This window comes from Ceratosolen solmsi, unplaced genomic scaffold, assembly GCF_000503995.2.
Source record: "Ceratosolen solmsi marchali unplaced genomic scaffold, CerSol_1.0 scaffold30, whole genome shotgun sequence".
NCBI classification, from domain to species: domain Eukaryota; kingdom Metazoa; phylum Arthropoda; class Insecta; order Hymenoptera; family Agaonidae; genus Ceratosolen; species Ceratosolen solmsi.
The window spans coordinates 4,920,955-4,940,902 of NW_011948421.1; the positions used below are offsets into that span (position 1 = coordinate 4,920,955).

Consider the following 19,948-nt stretch of genomic DNA (forward strand, 5'->3'; position numbering starts at 1 on the left):
ATATTTTTTAATCTGCTTTTTACTCTTTCGATCTCTCCCTCTATCTTTTTCAGTTCCTTGCACTCACATTTAATTCTCTCTCTCTCTACATATGTCCGTCTCTGCCTCTGTCTCTATCTGTCATTCTCTATTTAGCTATTTTTTTAGGTATACGATATATGTATCTACTATAAAATACATATATCTACCTATCATTTTTTAACTCAGTGATTCTTCCATCCACATTTTTTTAAAAATGCAATACAAAAAACTATATGCGTGCATTCATGCGTTCATCAGTGGAAGCATACATGTATATACGTAAATAGTCACGTTATACGTATAAAAGTGTACGATAGTTTCGAGCGCGCATACGCTATACGTTATATGGGCAAGCGTAGGAGTGATTTAATATCACGCCCACGAAGGTGCAATTCTTTTGAGGGTGGGAGGGGGTGAGAGAGAGGGAGGTAGAGATAGAGATAGAGATAGATAGATAAATAGATAAATAGATAGATAGGTAGATAGATAGATAGATAGATAGATAGATAGATAGATAGATAGAGAGAGAGAGAGAGAGAGAGAGAGAGAGAGAGAGAGAGAGTAGAAGGCTGAGCAACAGTAACGGTGGAGGGGCATCGTATATGGCGGCGGATACAAAGCGAACAGTTTGCTGTTTGCCATCGTAGGGCATGGGTGTCGAGCGTCAAGTTCCCGAAACTTTCAATATCAACATGTACTGAAGAGAACAAATTAAAAAAAGCGGCTGTGGATAAGATGATTATGAGATAATAAAGAATAATGTGCTTCTGATCCCGACGTCTTTCGTGATTCGTGAAATTTGGATTAATATAGTAAGATAAACGGCCACTCGCCTATAAGACATAGTATACAGTGATTGGTATCGTTGAAAACTTACTGAAAGTGGCTCAATTAAACGGCTGCTATTTCTCTTTCATTGGCTGTCTGCTTAGATACAGCAGAGCTGGAAAACTGAAGAATTTTGGAGGTGGTGACAAACGAATCAGTGCTTTTGGCGCCGTCGCGGCCCCGCGGAGGCATGCTCAATAATATCTCCGCCGGCGGCTCTATTCACAGTATTTCAGGTAAGGATATAATGCTAAATTTAATTTAGTCGCGATATTTTTATTATGCCGAAATACTTTCATTGGATTGCGTATGTATTAAGTCGATTTTGTTTATCGTAACAGGTAGTTTTAAGCTTGTAGATGCCCTTATCATCGTTTAGAATGAACCGTTATAAATGGATGATGTAGGCACATAATTTTTTTAATTAAATGCAGTTGTGCCTCAAAATAAAAAAATCCATTAAAACTCAATCATATTCAAACATTATTTATTCGTTATTATTTTATTGTATATATTCTTCAATTGAAATTTAATGTATGACAATACAATGTTACAGAAATAATAGTCGTTGATCTAAAAATATTGTGTAAAACTAAGTTTGTCATTCATTAGGATTCTAAAAATTCATTGACTAATGGTAATAGATTAGCTAGGTAATTTTCAACACTTCTCGAAAAATTCAAACAAGTCGAATATAATTTTGTAGCTATTCATAAATTAATCTAGCAGCGATATACATAAAATATAAATATATATGTGGGAATCGAATTTATAATTTCCTTATATCGAATTATGAATACAAACACTTTATTTACTATACAATTAAAACTATATTTAGCTTCAAAGACTTTATCATAAAAATTTATTATATATGTATCATTGATTAGTTAATTGATTTAGTGTAGTATGTTCATATCGTTGGTAAAATTTCTTATAAAACTTAAAAATAGGAAATAATAATAAAATTATCCAATTCTTAAATATAAAATTTTTCATTCTTCTTAATCTAATCATGTATCATTTAAAAAAAAAAGTTTTTATTAATTGTGACTATTAACTTAAACTGTAGGTATCCATTTTATTATTCGAGATTTTTAAATAAATATCGGGCAAGATTTTTAAGCACAAGAAAGATAATGAAAACATGAATAATTATCATAGCTCTAATTAAAATAAAATTTATATACTGAATTACTTTAAGGAATATGAATATAATTATCTTCTAAAAATAATTAAAAATTATAATCATTGTAATGAGCGTGCAATATTATACGCAGATATAGAATGATATGCATACGGACTTAATTTGCTTAATTTATGAAACAATATTTTTTCAATACAAATAAAAAAATACTTGCTCTTGAAAAATGAAATTCTTTCATTAATAGAGAAAAAATACTACGTTTTAAAACAAAAACAAAATATTTTTACACTGTTCCATCGTATTGCACATTCACTGAATAGGTATAACATACTTTAAAAATTAAAATATGAAAACTAGGTAATGATTTTTAATACATCGACGTACAAAAAAATTTTACAGTATTATAATAAAATTATATGTAATTATTATCAGCATATTTCGAATATTATTAATGAGTACCGTTTTTATTATTTTCTTTATATTAATAAAAATATACAGATACAAAATACGATCTGTGATAAATAAAATATCAATAAAAATATATTTCTTATCTTTTCCTTCAATATTTTTGAAAATATTATTATATTTTTGTAAATAAGTAAAAACATAATTATTTTTATAATATATATGTAATATAAATATATATATATATATATATATTATTTAATTAAAAAAAATATATATTTTAATACTTATAAAATTTTAAAACTTTGGATCGAATTAGTTTGATTGTGATTATGATGTATGACCCATAAAAATTTTTATACAACTTTTTTTTTATGATTATATTTATTGTATATTAATTATGAAAGTAAATTTTGAATATGAAGATACAATTTTTGTTGAATGAATTGTCAGTTTTAACATTTATTCTGTCGATGTATTTTTTAGATAAATATATTAATTATAATCGTTATTTTAATCTATAATAATAAATTTATTTAATATTATTTTTAGTACTTTGATTATAAGTATAATATTATAAGAATTAATAGTATGATTACTACTTTGATAATAAGATCATTTAGTATTAAACAATATTCATAGTAATAGTAGTATTTGCTGCAATTCAATTTATTTGTTGCTGAAATTTATTATAAAGAAGTATAGTTATTGTTTGTAAATAAAATAATGTAAATTTAATTTAATAATGTAAGACTTTTTTAAGAGATATTTATTATTTTCAATTTTATGAAATTTTTTAAATTATATGCAAAATGTCAGCTTTTAGCATTTGTAATTACTTTTAATTAATTTTAAAAAGTTAATAGGTAAACGTACAAGTAATTGATCTAATTTTCTATAATCACATTTTTTTAGTTGTAAAAAGACTATTCAAATACACATGACCGATATTTAAATAAGTTTTTCCGAATTAACATAATTATTTATTTATTTTTTAATATAAATTTTTTTATTTCAATTAATATAATTATTTTATGTAATGAAAATTTGAGCTACGTAATCATATAATTAATACAAGTATCGAAGGAAAATGAATGAATTTTGATAAAATATATGTTTAGTTAGATCTTTCAAAGTTATTCTGCAATATATGCACATATTTTAATTTTCTATAATGTTTTACAAAAATAATATACAAATTAGAAATTATATATGTAGCGTAAAATTTTATGGAGAATTTACATCGGAATATCTGAATATATATTAAAATAACATTTTCAATTTTAATAACATATACACTTAAATAATCATATAAAAAAAAATACATAATCCATTTGTGTTTAAAATAAAATTTATTTGTTCGAAAACAATAAATATAAAAAAATACAATACCAGCCTTATAAATTTGAGAAATCTACAAAGTTACTCGATACTTGAAGCTCTTTTTTTTTATCTATTCACATTTTTTGAGGCTTTTGGAACTATGAAAGGTGCCTGCCATAAATACACCGCAATATAGAAAAAAAGAATAAAGTCGGGTTATTCCCTCCTCCGTCTCACTCATTTTCTATTATTTACCCTGATTATAAAAAATATGAATAATCAATTTCCATAAGTATACGTTTACTAATTTATTTCATTACTAATATCTATATTTAATTACATTCTGCTTATACGAAAGTCATGCGGTCTACGATAAAAATTAAAAAAAAGAAGAAGAAATTCTATAAAGAGACCAGTTGGAGGGAGGAAGACAGAGAGAGAGTAAAATTGAGAAATATACCAAGAAAACTACTATTCGGTTGTAAAAATCCATTCATGGGATGCCAGCGATGTGTCAGTAACGCGTGGTGTTCATTGAAGAGTGAAGTTTAATATGTATGCGAGGTGCTGATGGTCAACCTATTTGACACTCTACGTGCTTATGTCGTATACGAGTTTGCTTCAGCTTTTTTACCTTTTTTTATAAGAGTTTTATATTGAGACGATAAGAGACTTTAGAAATGTACTATCCACTTTTACGTACTGGTGCGTTTTATTTTATAGTATAAGGAAAACATGTACGAATGCAAGAAATCTTGCAATTGAGTGCAAAGTTCGTAACTATGAAATTCATACAGATATCTCAAAGTAGAAAGCTATTTTTCTATAAATCTTAATTGTCTTAATATATATTATTATCGATTTTTTTAATATTTACATCAATAATGTTAGTTTAAAATATTTTCACAATTTAATATTTAGTTATTTAATATTTAGTTATTGATTTTTGATATACTATCAATTTCTCTTACATTTATTAATATATAAAACACAATTATTCATTTATTTATATTTTTTTTTATTTATTATTTCTAGACATTTATTACATTTTTACCGTACAATTTGAAATTATAAATATTGTATAAAATTAACAGTTTATAATTTAAATTAATAAATTTTTATTTAGTAAAACATAAATAAAAAATTAAGTACAAAATTGACATTATTAATTATTTTATTTATATATATATATATAATAATAATAATAATAATAATAATAATAAAATGCTTTCAATTATTAAAGTTTTCAAAATTATTTATTTTAAAGTGTAACAGTAATATAAATTAAAAGTACAATTTATAATAAATTTAAATAAAAATATATTATTAAATTGTTACCATCTGTAAAAAAAAAAATTATTTATCAATATGATTTATCCCTTTGAATTTTTTATGTATTATTTTGACAACTTACAAAATACATTGAAGTATATATTATTAAAAATAAGATTTTATACAATGGATTTTATACCTTTTATAATTTTATACCTATGCATACATAAAAGATTCAATTTTTTTAAAGGAGTTACTTCATTTGAACAAGCCAACCAACTAAATTTATCTTCTATTGATTGTCGTTAGCTTTTTCGTTTTCATTTCAGATAAATCTAATGGTTTTGCCAATTTCAATATAGTTATAATTAAACAGTTCAAATTTTTTATACAATCACACACTATGATTTGCAATTGCTTTTTATAATTAAATGTTATATATTACAGTGATCTTATGTCAAATATATATTAAATTATATATTTGTTTTAAATACTTTTGAAGTAATATGTAAATAAACCTGTTATTTAAATTTATAGAAATTTGTCAATAGAATTTGAGTAAACAATACTTCCAGTTAATATTAATTTACATCGTATATTATACGCCTTTCTTAACGAAAGCATAATTATGATTTTAAATTTTATGAATTTATAAATAGCAGAATTATAATTTAATGAATAGAAAGCATTTTTAATTACTATGTATTTAATTATATTCGTTGTAAAATTGTTGTACTTTAAAATTATTAACATTAAATATGAATTTATATAAAATATGATTTTTATAAATTTTGGTTTGGATTAATATATCATATAATCCATACCTTAAACATTTGGATGCATTGGAAGTATTACAACTAAAGCAATATTCTTTTATTTAAACAAATATTATATCAAAAACTCTTTAATCCAATATATGAAAATATTAAATGTAGCATGTTAAAATAAATTTATACATAAATAATTACTATTAATTTCATATTTAGTTTATTATTAAGTTAAAAGCATAAATTACTTATATTCAAAATTAATCATACATTATAATATATAATTGTACTTTATAATTCTAAATATTGGAGGTAAATTTGAATTCTTATTTCGTATGAATACAAATATTTTTTACAATATTTAATAGTTTAAGTAGAATCAAAATCATCAGAGATTAATCTAAATAAAGTATATTCAATAAATGTTAATATAAAAATCAAGTATTATTATTAATAAGTTAATTCTTGGAATTATAGAGCACAAATGCTGTAGCTTAGCCTTTATAATTTGAAACTTCATCATTTTTTATTTATTAAAATTGAAAATCTTGTCTGAATTTGATATTAAAATATGCAGAATTGACAAGAATTAAAAAATAATTATGACGTAGAAGATTCTTCATCACTATGTTAAGATGGATCAGCTCACACAAAAAGTAAAATGTTCTCTCAATAGTATCTCCGTTTTTTTATTCTGATGTTCCTTTTCGACTCTCACCTTTTTTCTTCAAGAACATTAAGCATATCGCACACCCACGAGAGGAGTGCGCGCGAGCATCTGTTTGTTCGCTTAGAAGCTGTAGCTGACAGTCCGGAGAGAAGCCGGTGACGATTCTCACACTTCAGTGCTAAGTAAGCGACAAGAGCTCACCACTTCGTCTCTTACCTCCCTTGAGCTTCTGCTCCTATACAAATGTAAAGTATGCGTGCGAGAAATGAACCAAGTGGATTGACGAGCTGTGAGTCCGCGTACGCGCGTAGTATGCGACGGAAAAATTCATCTCCGCGGTGGAGTGGAGATCCGTTCAAATTATTTTATTTCCGAAATTTTCTTATCTACAATCTCAAAATAGTATAGATTTCAATACTGTATAGGGCAGTGATCATCATTTCTCATTTTTTTCGTGTTTATCCTGTTTAGATTAATGGAATGTATAGTAAAGTATTTTTTCCGAATTTAGCGCATTTCTATGGTATTAAGTATTAATCTTGCATAGCTACAATCTGATTAAAAAGTATATTTCGCATTATCTTAATAATAGTTAGAATATATTAATGATAGTTGAAAAATGATTTTGTGGAAGTAAATGTTATATATGTTATTGCAACATTAATTTTATAAATTATAGATAAAAGATAATTAATTTGGTATACAAATTAAGTTTCCTTAAAATTTCATTCTATTTTCGATAAAATAATTTATAAAAAATATGAATAAACTTGCATCATCCCATGAAAAATCAAATGATGCATAGGAATTACGGAAGCAATAAAGATATTCAAATTCACATAATTAGTTTTAATTTTTGAAAGTGCCAGTATTCAAAAAATATTTTTATTATTATTTAAGAATAAGGACCAGACATTCTTCTATTCTTCATTTATTCTTCTTTTTATTACTTAATTCATTACTATTAATACAAGGAACATGTTGTTTTTCTTCAGTGGTATAACGAAATTTTATTCGATGCATATTTAATGTTAGTATGTGAAAAATTAGATATATTAAACAGTACAATAAATATTAATGTTTAATTCTTACTAACATTAGTTATTCAAGTCTACTATAATTTAAATTTAAGTAGCGTAATTAATATAAATAAAATTAATTTTCACTGTTTTCAAATAATATTAGTAATTGATAGACCGTTATTTCATTAACTTTGATTTCAGAATACTTACAAAAAACTTTTTAAAAATGCCATTCAAATATTATAGAATATTTATATAAATATTGTGAAGTATTAAAGTATCTTATTTATCGATCTGAAACAATGATCAATATTCGAAGTAATAAATATATAATTATGGCTTATAATTAAATAAAAAATGAATTCTTTTATTTCTTTTAAATATTAATTAGATGTATTTACTTTCAAAAGTATGTATTTTAATATTTCAAAGGACTAATATGCTTCATAAATAAATATTTATTTATTTTAAATAAAAGAATTAATTTTAGAAACTTATGCAATAAGTCATTAATAATAATTCATTATAATATAATTAATTACAATTAAATCTATGAACAAAATTCTGTTTTTTACAATCAATAAAATTTTCAAATTATAATTACTGATAATAAATTAATCAGATAAATATTTACAAAAAAAGATGTTTAATTTAATAATGGAGGTATAATATTATTTTTGGGTTTATTATTTTTTATTAATATTAGATTAAACAAAAATATCTAATATATATATTTTATTTATATTATCTATTTATGAATATCTCTACCTAAAAAAGTATATTAATTTATTGAATGTAACATACGTGTGTCTGCGATTGTGTGTATGTGTGTATGTTTGTGTATGAATGTGCGCCTGTGTGCGCGGGTGCGTACATACACACTCTGTGTAATGAAAAAGCGGAAAAAATATTTTTAATTTTTTTTTTCATTGAAGCATAGTGTAGTTCATTAAAAATTACGAATAAACATTTTTAAGGTTTCAATTTATTCAATGGCACCTGATTTAATTATGAATACACAATTAGATTCTTTTTCACGTATAGGAGCAAAAGACCTTCATGCCCAAGACGTTAAGCGTCACGATAAATTGGACGGCGTTTTGGGAGTAAATTTAGGCAGTGGCCTATCCGCCGGCGGAGGTCTAACGCTTCCTCAAGAATTAATCATGACGATGCCAGGTGCAGGTTTGTTTAATTACATCTTTTATTATATTTTTATTCATATCTGAAATTTTGCTTGTAAATGGATTTGTATTGTAAATAAATTCTTGTAAGTCAATTTGGCTTATAAGTTTTTATAGATTTTATTATGAAAGAAGTTTTTATTATAAATTATATTATAAGTATAAATTCTATCACTATGATTAATATTTAAAAAGTATTTAGGTCTTATATATTATGATACTACAGAATATAATCAGATTTTGAATACTTTTATTTAGTTTTAAACAGTATATATTTTTCAGAAAATCCAGTGGATAGTATTGTTTGAATTGAATATTCGATATGTATTGATATTTGAAAACTTGAATACAATTTCAAATCTTTAATTGTATTTATATAAGGATGTCTTATATGTTAATATATTTTTTTATATATTCTGAGTATTTTAATAAACATTTTTCTCGATTTTTTATCTTTCTACTTAACAGTAATTTAGAGATGTTTACAAATTAAATAAATCATGTTTGAAATACTGAATCATTAGAAAAGATAATAACGAATTTTGTTTCTTGAAACTTTTCATTGAAAAAAAAGACAAATAATAATTTGAAAATTATCGGGATTAAGTAATGTTTATTAAATATCTATATATTTTATTATAATCAGTGATAAATTCTATATTAAATATATAATTTTTTTCTTTTATAAAACAATGTATATAAATACGTATGCGTGAAAAGAAATTTAATGCATTTACTTATTAATACAGCTTTATGGAATTAAGACTAACTTATCGAATACTTTAAAAACACTATAAAAGATTGATTCGGAATCGTTAATCACATAATAAATTGCTTGAAGTGCTAAAGATTAAATCGCCAATGCACACTAAATTAATTTTTTCAATCGACAAAACGTCACAATTCCATTTAAATAACATCGATCTTTCATTGTCACTTTTTCAACGTTATGAAATATAGGTAGAGTAAACTCTGTTATCGATACAATAAACTAAATCATCTTCTAAATTCTCATTCATAAAGTTTAGGAGGTGGATGCTCGGTCGTCCAGGGCGACGATAAACCAGCAAAACAGAAACGACATCGGACAAGATTTACACCAGGTCAACTAAGTGAGCTAGAGAGATGTTTTAGTAAAACCCATTATCCAGACATTTTTCTCAGAGAAGAAATCGCAAGTCGAATTGGTCTCACCGAAAGCCGGGTTCAAGTGAGTATCCACCTTTCCATTGATTAATTATTAATGTTGCATTTCCATATCATAAATTCATTTCATGCTATCATACAAGCATTTCTTCATTATAAAAATCATTGATAAAACATCGGTAAAATATTTACTTTATAATATTTGTGAATTATGAAAATCTTCATATTTATAATAATATTTGTCAATGTTATTTTGCCGACTACTATTTTATTTTAATTATAAGAATTTTAATATTACATAAAAAATATCTTTATTATTATTAAAAATAAAATTAATTTTATGTATTCCTGTTATTTGCAAAGTACATAAAGTCTAGCAACAAAGTATACAATATAGAAATTTTTGTTACCATAATTATGTTTCAGGAAAATGGTTTTAAAAGAATGTATTATATCTATTTTATAAATTACAATGTAATTTAGAATAGAAAGAAGTTTTTTCCATTTCAAAAAAATATATTAAGAAAAATTATTTTTTGATAATAAGAAATATAGATCAATTAATAAATTTATTCCTATAAGCATACGCTTTTACTGCAGATATTACATAAAATTTTAAATAAAGATGAGTATAAAATTACAGTCTTGAATCAAAATAAACCTATAAACATTACATTAAGGTATATATTTAATTTATTCAAAAATATTAAAAAAAATTTCTAATTTTGATAATAGTATACAATTCCTAATATCTTACCCTATTAAACTATTAGACAGCAAATATTATGACTTTTGAAAAGAAAATGTAAAACATAAATTTTAATGCTAAATAATTCAATAATACCTACAATTAAATAACACAAGTATACTTTAAGTAAACAGTATACTTTAGTAGTATACTTTAGTATGTGTAGTAGTATACTTTAAGAAGAAAACAGGTGGAAATGTATTTACAAGTAAGCAAGGACATGTAATTACAGTTATAAATTAAAATTTTAGATACATATATAGATACAAAAATAATATTAATTTAATATTAATAATATTATTTTAATAACGTTTTATTAAAATATATTGCTGTTTTTATTAAAATATCAATAAGTTATTGATATCTATACAATTTTTAAGTCATTGAAACGTTAATACAATTTAATACAATCTAAAGATTATAAATAAAAAAATTATGATAAATTTTTTAAATATAGGTACGGATATTAAATCATTGTAAATTTATATAGACTTGTGTTAATAAAATAACAAACTTAGAAAATAACGAATACAAATTTTTTAAAAAACAATTAATTATGTCATTTACATCTAGAGAATAAAAAATAAATCTGATAATACGAAAATATTATCTGATTTAAATTATCCATAGTATATATAATTTAAGGTTATGTAATTTAAAAGAATTACATAAATTAAATAAAGAGTATGAATTATTACTTAAACGAAACTTTTATTAAATAATAAAAAACAATAAAAAATGCTATGGACAGAATCAAATACAAAATTGGCTGTATATTGACTTTAGTTTGTCTTCACACAAAACGTATTTTAGACTATTACACCAGAGTGATTATAGTATTCAGTGAAAAGTTTTCGCTTGTATCAATTACTACGGCCTACGTTGGCTTTCCGGATTAAAGTGAAACTTGGAACTGCCGTGCTATGTTAAGCCTACCGATGTCGAATTTCCATGAGTTCTCTTTAAGTTTCTCTCTCTCCGACTTGCAGAGGTTTGCATACTACATGTCCGAGCGAGGCGATGGAACTCCATAAAATTACTATAAAAGATAGCCACGTGTTCTTTTTGCCAGATATTACACAACGTTAGTACTCCCATCGCTTCTTCCCATTTCCTTTACTTGCCCATTTCAATTAAACTAAGAGCGCTATTAAAGTCATGCAATTAATTACAACAGGGAATGACTGATTTTATCTAAGATCCATTCGTTTTAAAAGTAAAGAAAAATTCTATTTTAAGATAAATTTATTGCATAACTTATTGTTCTTACCAATATTATTATAATAGTCGATATTATATTTAGAATCTACTTATTAAAGCGCATTATGTATTTAATTATAATTATTTCCACTTCTTTAAAATTTTTTCCCTTTTAATTAAAAATTAAATAGTACTTAATAAATAATAATTAATTATATAATACATAAATAAAAAAATTAATGAATTAAAATTGCTATAATTATATATATATATATATATTAATTTAGATTAGAATACAAAATTTGAATTCGATATGTAAGAAAATTACTTAAAATAGTGATTTTAATTAACAAACATAAAAAAAAAATTACACAATAATATGTAAGCATTATAAATAAAGTGAACTTTTTAACAAATCAGAAATTTAAAAAATCATTTATAAATATGTAACTATTTTATACAATAGCTTAAAGATATAATACTAAGGTTAATTCTTGAATTGAAATATTTAAGTTAAAATAAGATGTATAATAATTTTTCAATCACATGGGTAAAAGCTAATAGTAAAATATTTGTATAAAGATAAAATAATTATTATTAATTATTATTATATTGTTAACATTATTAAAAATATAATAATAATTCTAATTTATATATTCAACTTTATATTTCAACATTATTGCAGAACATAATTTATAGCTATGTGCAACAAATAGTATTTATATTAATATTTTAATAACATCTAAAAAAATATCACATTTGACAATAAAAGAAAATTTTAAATAATAAACTCTTGGAATAAACTATTGGTCTAAACTAGAAGCAAGCTTTTATCACTTTATTGTCGGTACACTGCGAATTTCCGCTCACATGGGAAGCTAATAGAAATTCATGAAATTTTTATTCGCAACTCAACGCGTCAATCAAGTAGCGCGTTGGCTGAATATCAAACAGATTTTTTGCCACACAAAAGTAAAGTTACTGAAAAAGAGTAAAATCAGAAAATGAGATAAAAATGAAATAAGCAGACAAGAGTTGATAAGTACGCGTAGAGATAAAAATAAATTAATAATAATTTGAACATTTTATATATTTATTTTGCATAATTTTCGAAGAATAGCTTTATTTGATAGTTAATCTAATTAGTCATACTACGAAATTTCAAATAATCATAATATTAAATAATATCGATGTAAAAAAAAAAAAATAACGCGGATTTAATGAAATTTAGACTTAATTTATATTTTATTTATTTCGAATATCATATACATAATTTCATAGGTGTTACAAAAATAAAACATTACTTTATTATTCTAAATTAATTCTATAGTAAGCAAAAACAGATTTGAAATATAAATATAAAAAAATTTTGTTAATAATATTATTATCAATAGATATAAATATAATTATGATAATATTAGTAATTGGTAATATAATGAAGTTGGAGATTGTGCATTGTATATTTAAATATGTATTTTGAAAAGGTTTTAAAACACAAGTAGAGAACGATTTATAAAAAATATTAAATTCTGATCTTTAAAAACTAATTATTAAGTTTCTAAAATTCCTTTAAAGAATTTAAATAATTCCCTTTGAAAATAAAAAGATTTTTCGTATAAGTCAAGATACGAATTTCTTATGCTCATAATTCTTCATCTGTAATACAATAGTACAATTTCATATCATTTAAGTTCTTATTTCGATTTATATATAGATTGAATAAGTTTGATAATTCACCATTATAATTTTATTACTTTAAAAATATACCCGAAAATATTTTGTATAAGCCTGCACGTATACTAATGCAAAGTTAGGATACTGTGGCGTTTCTACATAATCTAGCTCTATTACAGTACTTGCAACGCCCATTTACCCCACTCAAGGCTTGTTTACGCTCGCATGACCGCTAACCACTGGTAGAACGACTCTTTCTCGTATACATACGCACTACTTTAATAGATACGGACTTGTAGGGTTAGATATTTTGTTGATAATTATTTAAAATAAAAAATATTTCATTATCATTAAGAGTAAAAAGTTTGTTAAAGAATAATTTAGCATTAATTCGATATATAATAGTGATGAATCAACGAGTACTGTCAATTGAGTACTGTCAATTTGAGCAATTTTCTTGTTCCGTGAATAATCTTTACAGCCTCACTAAATTTTTCTGCAAAAAATATATATAATAGATGTTGGTATACTATAGATTAAAATATATTATATAATAGTTAAATTAAACTATGTATTGGCACAAGGACTAAAAAAGATAATAGCGAATGAATTAAATGTACAATTGATCCTGCACATAAACACAAGTTTTTAACACGTTATATTTTTATACAAACTTATATAAGAATAAATAAATATATCCAGCGAATATATGCAATCTTATGCATTTACCGCATTCTTATATTATTTTTTTTCCTTCCATCGAGTAGGTTCGGATACTTTTATTTTACAACTCAATCGATATATATAATAAGAATGTAAATTTTATGAATTTTTATTATAATTTTTATTAAATAAAATAAAAATTAAATTTCAAGGAAGAAAATACAGACTTGACAAAATATTTTCTATGTACAAATTTTTTTTACACAATTAACATTAGAATCAATGAATTATTGACATTTGTGTTTGTACGAGTATACTTTGTGGGTTTCGATTTTTAAAAATGAAATTTTTGATAAATTTTTCATGAAATATAATTAAATAATATTCATCTTTTAATATATTCATTGATTTTGTATACGTACTCATTTATAAATCATACGAACAGGACGTTAGGCTTTAAAATATAGCTATGCATTAGTATTTGAAATTATTTGTTGAAGTTAAAATTTTATATTTAACTGAATATATACAGTATAAATTTAATATATTATATATTGACGATTGATTTAATAAATTTAATAAGTAATATAAATAAATGATAATTAATAAATAAATAATAAACAGGATTATTTCCATATAGTAAATAAATATTTTATATCTTATTATCCTGGAAAGATTTGATCTAATAATAATTTATTTTATAAATACTTTGGGGCATTTCTTGATTTCAACAAACTATCAATTACAATGTGATTATCATACCAATATTTAAATATAACTTTAAGAATATAAATAAAATAATATTTATGCGCAATATTTTCGCATTTACATTATTATGTTTAGCACAACATTTATTTAAATAAACCAATTTTTCTTTTTTCTGTATTTTTATAAAAACATAAATTTTGAAACTAAACAATCAAATTTTATTAAAACATTCTTAGACATTTGTAAAATAAAATATTATTCAATTAATAATATTGATTTATAACCTTCATTCTTTATAATTTTCTAGTTTTTATTATTTTAAATTATTCAAATTCATAATTTAGTTACAAATGATAATGTTAATAAGGAAAATAAATTTTCAGTATATGTGTGGATTATTATATGCATGCAATTGCAATTTATTTCTTGGCAGCATCTTAAAATAAATTTTTTTTTATCAGCATTCATTTCATATTTCGTTTTCAACGTCAACATTTTCACAGTTGCCTTCGAATTTTCTCTTTGACACAATAGTGCATATTTTAAGAACATTTAACTGCATGACACCCTCTTGCTTTCTCTATCTCACTATTTCTCGCTTAGTAGTTGAGGCTTGGCGGGCACCTTGACGACGACTGTGGATAAACCGAGCGAGACGAGACTAACGATAGAATAGAACGTCAAAAGCGAGCGAGGCAGAGGGTGTGTTACTTTAATTGAAACGAGCTACCCAGAGAGAGGAAATACTTGCTGTTAAGAGGGAAGGTAGAAATGGAGAGCAGTTTCATAACTGAAATCCGGGATTATTATAGACTAGAATTCCGCATTTCAACGTGAAATTGGTTTTAGAGAGTTAATCTTACATTTGACAAAAATAGTGGATTGCTTATAAGTTAGAGTATAATTATATTGGTCGCACAAAAGCTTCTGTTAGTGTAAATAGCATTAAATTGTTGTTTTCATAATGACACATTAATATTTTATAATAGCATGTTGGAGAATAATTTTGGATAATTATGTATAATATTCCTGTTGGATAATTTTCAAATAGTCTAATAAGGTATTGTATAAATATTAAATAATATTTTTGTTTAATACCAAAAATTTAGAAAAATTCATTACATTGAAAATATAAATAATAATAAAAATATTTAGATGAATTGTTTTGGCTAAATTTTATGAAGTAATTTATATTTAATTCAATATATACATTATTTATCGGTTAGTTATCAATTAAAATTCTAAACAAAGAATAAATTAATAGAATCAATGTAAATGTTTTGAAATGTAATAAATTATAAATTTTGTCATCTAAAAATTAGAAGAAAAACACGAATAGATATATTTATAAACAATAATCGAGTTTCAGATAAAAATGATCGAAGATATATAAAAAAACATTATAAATAAATAATATAAATAAATTATTAATATGTGTAATTTATTGTAATTATCAATAATTACAATATTTAACTGAATTAGGTAAATATTTTGAAATGCATATGAATATTTAAATAAAAATTAAATTAATATAATAAATAACCACAATTTAAAAATATTAATTAACCTATTTTTAAGATTAAAGAAATTGGCTTTATTTTAAATTTATAGAATTTTATATTTAAAAAATACTCCACAAAAATAAAATGATACAATACATTTTAATATTCTGTTGTGAAAATTTACATAAATTTGACAATTGCAGTTTATTCTTACTTCTAAATAGAATTCACTATCCAATTAGTATTTTATAATTAATAGATTTATTTAAATATATTTTTGTAAAACAATAATTATCTCTATTTTTAAATAATAATATAAAATCAGTATTGCCTGAATCTTTCTATTGTAATTTTGAAATTTTAATATTGTACAATCTTCACAGGTCTGTGGAATTTAGTAATTTATGTAATATTTTATGTTTGCATTAATAACATTTCATTAATATATTTACATATATATTACGTAAAAAACTAATAATGTATATTAGTTTTAAATAATGAGAATTTCTTAATTGAGAAATTAGAACACATTTTTCATAATGTTTCTATGCTTGATTTCGAAAACGCTCATATGAGACAAATAAAATACCCGATTGTAAAGTAAATAAAAATAAAAACAGGGAAGCAAGACCGGGATTGAAGGCGAGATATTGAAAATACACACATCCACAGAATCGGGTGGCGTTACCAAAGCAACGTAAAGAAGCGGAAGGAGCAAAGATAGCCACGGTGACGATGTCTACGACCGGAAATCGGACAAAGCAACGAGAAAGCGCGCATGCGCGGCAGTAGGAGATGGCATCCGCATCGTGGTTGGACGGCGAGTGGGAGTCGCACTAGCATGTTACCCCGGTAACCGACCTCTTTGTCGAACCCCCGCCCGCTCGCTGGCCTCTAGCCAATCGCTGTCTCGACGCGTCCGCCACTATCGAGCGGAACAACGGACCGGTGATGCTCACGTGTGCGGGCGTTTCGCATTTTCACGTTTGGGTAGGAAAGATGGAACGCACGGTGTCTGAGGTGTCTCGCGATAGGGCATCTTTTAGTGACCGTACCATTATCAGTTTTTTTGAGTCCTTTTATAAATAATTCTAATCACGGGCTGTCTAAAACAAGATGCAATTTAATATTCGTAAATTGCAAATTTTGTAGTTCAAATTCTCAATTCATTTCAAAGGATTTGTGGTAATTTTTCGAATTAAAATTTTTCTGATTTTCAAGAAATTGTTGAAAGAGTTTATACATTATTAAATCAACCTCAAGTACATGTATAGAATTTATAGCATTTTTCTCTCGCCTTTTATTAATTCAAAATTAACCCAAAAAATTGAATATATAATTTGAGAAACATATAATTGCATGATGTGGATAAATGTAAAAATAATATGTATAATAATTGACTTATTGTACATTTATGAATTATTTAGAAAATTTTTACAGCAATATCATACATTACAATATTAATACTAACTTAAATTCTTTCATTTATAAGGCAATATCTGTAGAGTAAGTGTCTAATTTTATACTATGATTCACTAATAAAGAAATAGATAATCACTAGGTATAGAAGGATAGAATCCGTCGCGAAAACTGAAATTTTCAATATACGCTTTTAGTTGACTAAAATCCATTTTTCCGAATCTTCTATATTATATTATAAGTACATTGCAATCAATTCATTAAATATTAAAAATAAACATGATATATATAAAATAAATAAATTTAAACAACATATAATAAACTAATCTATTTTTTAGCCAAATTTATTATTTAGCTAAAAGTAAAAGTTATTTATATTTGATGTTACTAATTATATATGTAAAATACTATTTTATAGTATCTACAATTATTTTACCGAATTTATAATCTATTAGAAAAAATTATTTTTATAATTATTTTGATATCTAATAATTTATTTATAATCCATATAAATAAAAGAGAGACAGAGAGAGAGAGAGAGAGAGAGAGAGAGAGAGACAAGTGCATGTATAATTTACTCGTTAAATAAATTTTACCTCACAATTAAATTTATCTAGTATTATTCAATTACTTAAGTATTATTTAATTTAGTAAATTCAAGAGTTATTTATTATTTTAAATTCGAAATTTCTATTTATTTGGAAATTATGGATTTAAAATATAATTTATAAATCATTTTGACTAAATTTATTTCTGTTCATTATATATTATATTAGTTTATAATTAAGAAATAAATTTTATAGATAAAAATTTTTTTCTAACATGATATACTCCTTTTATACTTAATTCCCATTTATAATTATCAGAGATTATTTATGTTCACATTCATACACATTCATTATAAAGAAATACTTATATATATCTCTGCATTTGAAAGGCGACGGCTAACATAATATTTATAATTTTTATAATAATTATAAAGTATTCTAAATTTTTATTTGTATACAATTTTAGTACTTTTCTATAAAATTTATTTGCTCAATTATATTTTTTGTAATAAATTAATTTCAATTTCTTAAGTATTATTATAGTGATTTAGAGAGAAGAATAAATAATATATTTATATATAATAATATATTAATAATAATATTATACAAATATATTTTATTGATAGCAATTTTTCTCAAGTTCAGAAATTGTATTTATTTTAATAAAAACTTCTTTGTGTATATGTCCTCTAATAAGATAAATGTTTTTATGTAGAATCAATATAAAATTCATATATTTTTTCAGTAAAATGTGAATAATATTGAAATACAAAATAGTAATTTAAATATTAAATTTTGAAAACTACTGTTATAAGGCCTTCAAAACCTTAAATTTATTATGTTATAAATTTATTAATATTTTATTTATTACAATTTATTATTATTTATATAGTTATTTTCCCAATAAATTATATTTATAACATCGATAAATTAAAATTACGATATCATAATCTTGAAATTGAATAAGACAAGTAGTATAATATTAAATACAATTAAAACGTTTGAAAAGCTCGTCTCTCCTCTTTTTATGAAGAAATAAAGATACTACAGTGGCAGAGAAGTTCACGCTATATGCTCTAATGAAATATTCTGGAACTCAAGATTTTAATAGCAATCGACAACCAGCACGGTACTCTATAACAGCCAACTATATATTATTTACGATAGCGATAAAAGGCCACACGAAGGGATGAGTGCAGGGATTAATAGGACAACCCGAGAATGGAGAAAATAAAAGCGATGCTTTGGTGCATATACGCGTGACAGAATAACATCAAAGCTCTTCCTTATCAGCACACCAACTCCGATAGTCGCGCTCGTAATTTTTATTGGAAATTTAATTGGCAGCTCACCGATATTTCAAATAAAACTCAATCATGACAATTGCTGGCTTTTTGCAACCGACAATAAAAGCTTTTTTCACCTGGTCTTTTCACCAAAAACGCGTGCATCTGTTTATAGCAGTTGAGTGAGTCAGATTAACACGCCACTTTATTTATATATAAAAAATGTATCGACGCTTTTATAATTTCAATTATATACATTTGTAGTTTTGATCAACAAAAAAGTAAGATATAGAAATGAAAACGTTATATCTCAGATTACAAAAAGAAATAAACAAAAATAATATCTTTTAATTTTTCTTTTTATAATGAGTAAATTTGTTTCACTCTGTCAATCAATTTATATTTAGCTCAATAATTT

At 23.8% G+C, this 19,948-nt stretch overlaps 1 protein-coding gene across 1 annotated transcript in view; it reads left to right on the forward strand.

Moving 5' to 3' along the window:
- The first annotated feature begins 1,039 nt into the window (after positions 1 to 1,039).
- The window catches only part of otp (orthopedia homeobox), a 51,570-nt gene continuing 32,661 nt past the window's right edge, over positions 1,040 to 19,948 (forward strand). Inside the window, exons 1-3 of the mRNA XM_011498581.1 lie at positions 1,040 to 1,085; positions 8,497 to 8,637; positions 9,665 to 9,846. Of these exons, the coding sequence (XP_011496883.1) occupies positions 1,040 to 1,085; positions 8,497 to 8,637; positions 9,665 to 9,846 (369 nt within the window). The remainder of the gene's footprint in view (positions 1,086 to 8,496; positions 8,638 to 9,664; positions 9,847 to 19,948) is intronic.